Source organism: Spermophilus citellus (genome assembly GCF_964194105.1).
Source record: "Spermophilus citellus genome assembly, chromosome: 4".
Taxonomy (NCBI): Eukaryota; Metazoa; Chordata; class Mammalia; order Rodentia; family Sciuridae; genus Spermophilus; species Spermophilus citellus.
Window position 1 is genome coordinate 147,488,377 of NC_138185.1, and position 2,288 is coordinate 147,490,664.

General features: G+C 40.2%; 1 protein-coding gene across 1 annotated transcript; it reads right to left on the minus strand.

Moving 5' to 3' along the window:
- Positions 1–628: 628 nt before the first annotated feature.
- On the minus strand, positions 629–1,573 carry LOC308646809 (olfactory receptor 11H7-like; the record flags this gene model as incomplete). The annotated part of the gene is made up of 1 exon (XM_081290213.1): positions 629–1,573. The coding sequence occupies one exon, from the start codon at positions 1,571–1,573 to the stop codon at positions 629–631; it is 945 nt and encodes a 314-aa protein (XP_081146339.1).
- Between the last annotated feature and the right edge of the window lie 715 nt (positions 1,574–2,288).

Sequence of the window (2,288 nt, forward strand, 5' to 3'; positions counted from 1 at the left end):
TTTCTTACTGACTTCCACATGTAAAACTGTGACTCTTGACCTTCTGAGTTTGGCTTATTTTGCTTAATATAATATTCTCAAATTCCATCCATTTTCCTGCAAGTGACATAATTTTATTTTTATTTATGGCTGAATTAAACTCCATTGTGTATATATACCACATTTTCTTTACCATTCTGTTGATGAACACTTGCATGGTTCCATAGTTTAGCTAGTGTGAATTATGCTTCTATAAACATGGGTGTGCTTGTATCACCATAGTATGGTGAGTTTAATTCTTTAGGATAAATATTGAGGAGTAGCATAGGTGGGTCATATGGTTATTCCATGCCTAGTCTCTTGAGGAACCTCCATACTGATTTCTGTAGTGGCTGTACTAATTTATACTGTTGTCCCACCAGTGGTGTAAAAGTGTTCCTTTTTCCCCAATCCTCTCCAGCATTTCTTATTGTTTGTATTCTTGATGACTGCCATTCTGCCTGGTGTGAGATCCTGGAAACACATTTCTGAAACTGGAAGCTCATCAAAATATGATTAGATAGTGAATTTGATTTACACAAAAGGACTATGATGGCTATAATTAGCCTTCAACTTGTGCAAAGAGTGTCACTGGGTTATTCAAACCCTATCATGAGCTGTGGATAATTCTCATACCACAGATGACATGATGGAGGGCACATTTCATGTCCTTGTTCCGTAGGCTGTAGATGAAAGGGTTTAAGACTGGTGTCCCCACAGAGTATATCAGTGTGATGATCTTATGAATAGCAAATGAGTTGTCAGATGTGGGATTCACATACATCACCATTATAGTTCCATAGAACAGAGACACCACAACCAAGTGAGATCCACAGGTAGAGAAGGCCTTTTGTCGTCCAGCTGAAGAGGGAACCTGCAGCACAGCTCTGAGCACCAGGGTGTAGGATCCAAGGATATACAAAATGGTGAGAATGATGATGAAACAACTCATAGAATGAAATACATGGCCTACAATGGGTGTTGGATCACAGGACAATGCCATCAGCGGTTCCACATCACACAGAAAGTGATCAATGATGTTGGCACCACAGAAAGGAAGTTGAGAAATGAAGAAAATGGGAATAGAATATGCAAGGAAACCAATGAACCAACAAAGTGACACCAAAATACCACAGAGCTGGCCAGTCATGATGGAGGGATAGTGCAGTGGGCGGCAGATGGCCAGATACCGATCATAAGCCATGATGCAGAGGAAGAAGCATTCAGTTGTGCCCAGGGAAAAGAAGAAGTAGAACTGAGTGAAGCAGCCAGAGAAGGATATAGTCTTAGTTTCCCAAAGAAAGTTGACCAGCATGTTGGGTACTGTACAAGTCACATACCAGATTTCCAGGAAGGAGAAGTTGGCTAGGAGTATGTACATAGGAGTATGGAGTCGGTGGTCCCACCACACTGCACAAATGATGGCCAGGTTCCCAGTCAGAGTCAACATGTAGACCAAGAAAATCACTGAGAAAAGGGTGATCTGCATTTTCCAGGGACCAGGAAAGCCCAATAGGATAAAATGTGCCACTGTAGCTCTCTCTGACTTATTCATGATTCCCTGACTCTGGAGAGAAAATAGACAGATAATAATGATTTACTTTGCTGCTGAAATGTCTTGAAGCTTTTCTTGAGACAAGGAGTTTGACTCATGCAGGCAAATATACTGGCTGTTCTAAAACAAGTCTTAAACAAATCCTGCCCTATTCTGAATGTGCCCTTGGGCCTAATTATTTTTTTTTTTCCCATAAATTCTAGGTTGTTTGAATTTGCGGTAGCACTAGACAAAACTCAGTTAAATTTCATCCTCCTTAGCTCAGTGGTAGAGTGCCTGCACTATCATGTGCGAGGCCATGGTTTTCATCTCCAGTGTTGGGGTGGGCAGAAGACAGAAATTTTGAAATAGAGGTAAAAATGATTTGTTTTATATGTAGTTTGTTTTTCAGTGAAAGCTACTCATACACGACAATTATATAGTGCTATTCACTTCAAAATATGAAGACATGTATGCATGTATGCCATCATTTCTTCTTTCTTTCTTTTTTTTTCTTTTTTTTTTGTTCTAGAGACTGAAACCAAGGGTGATCCACCACTGAGCTCCATTTTCCTGCCCTTTTTAAAAATTTCTATTTTGAGACAAGGTCTTGCTCAGTTGCCAGGCTGGCCTTGAACTTGTGATCCTCCTGCCTCAGCTTCCCAAATTACTGAGATTATAGGTATGTCACTGCATGCAGTTTATGCCATCATTTTCAAAAGATTTGAATTTGAGG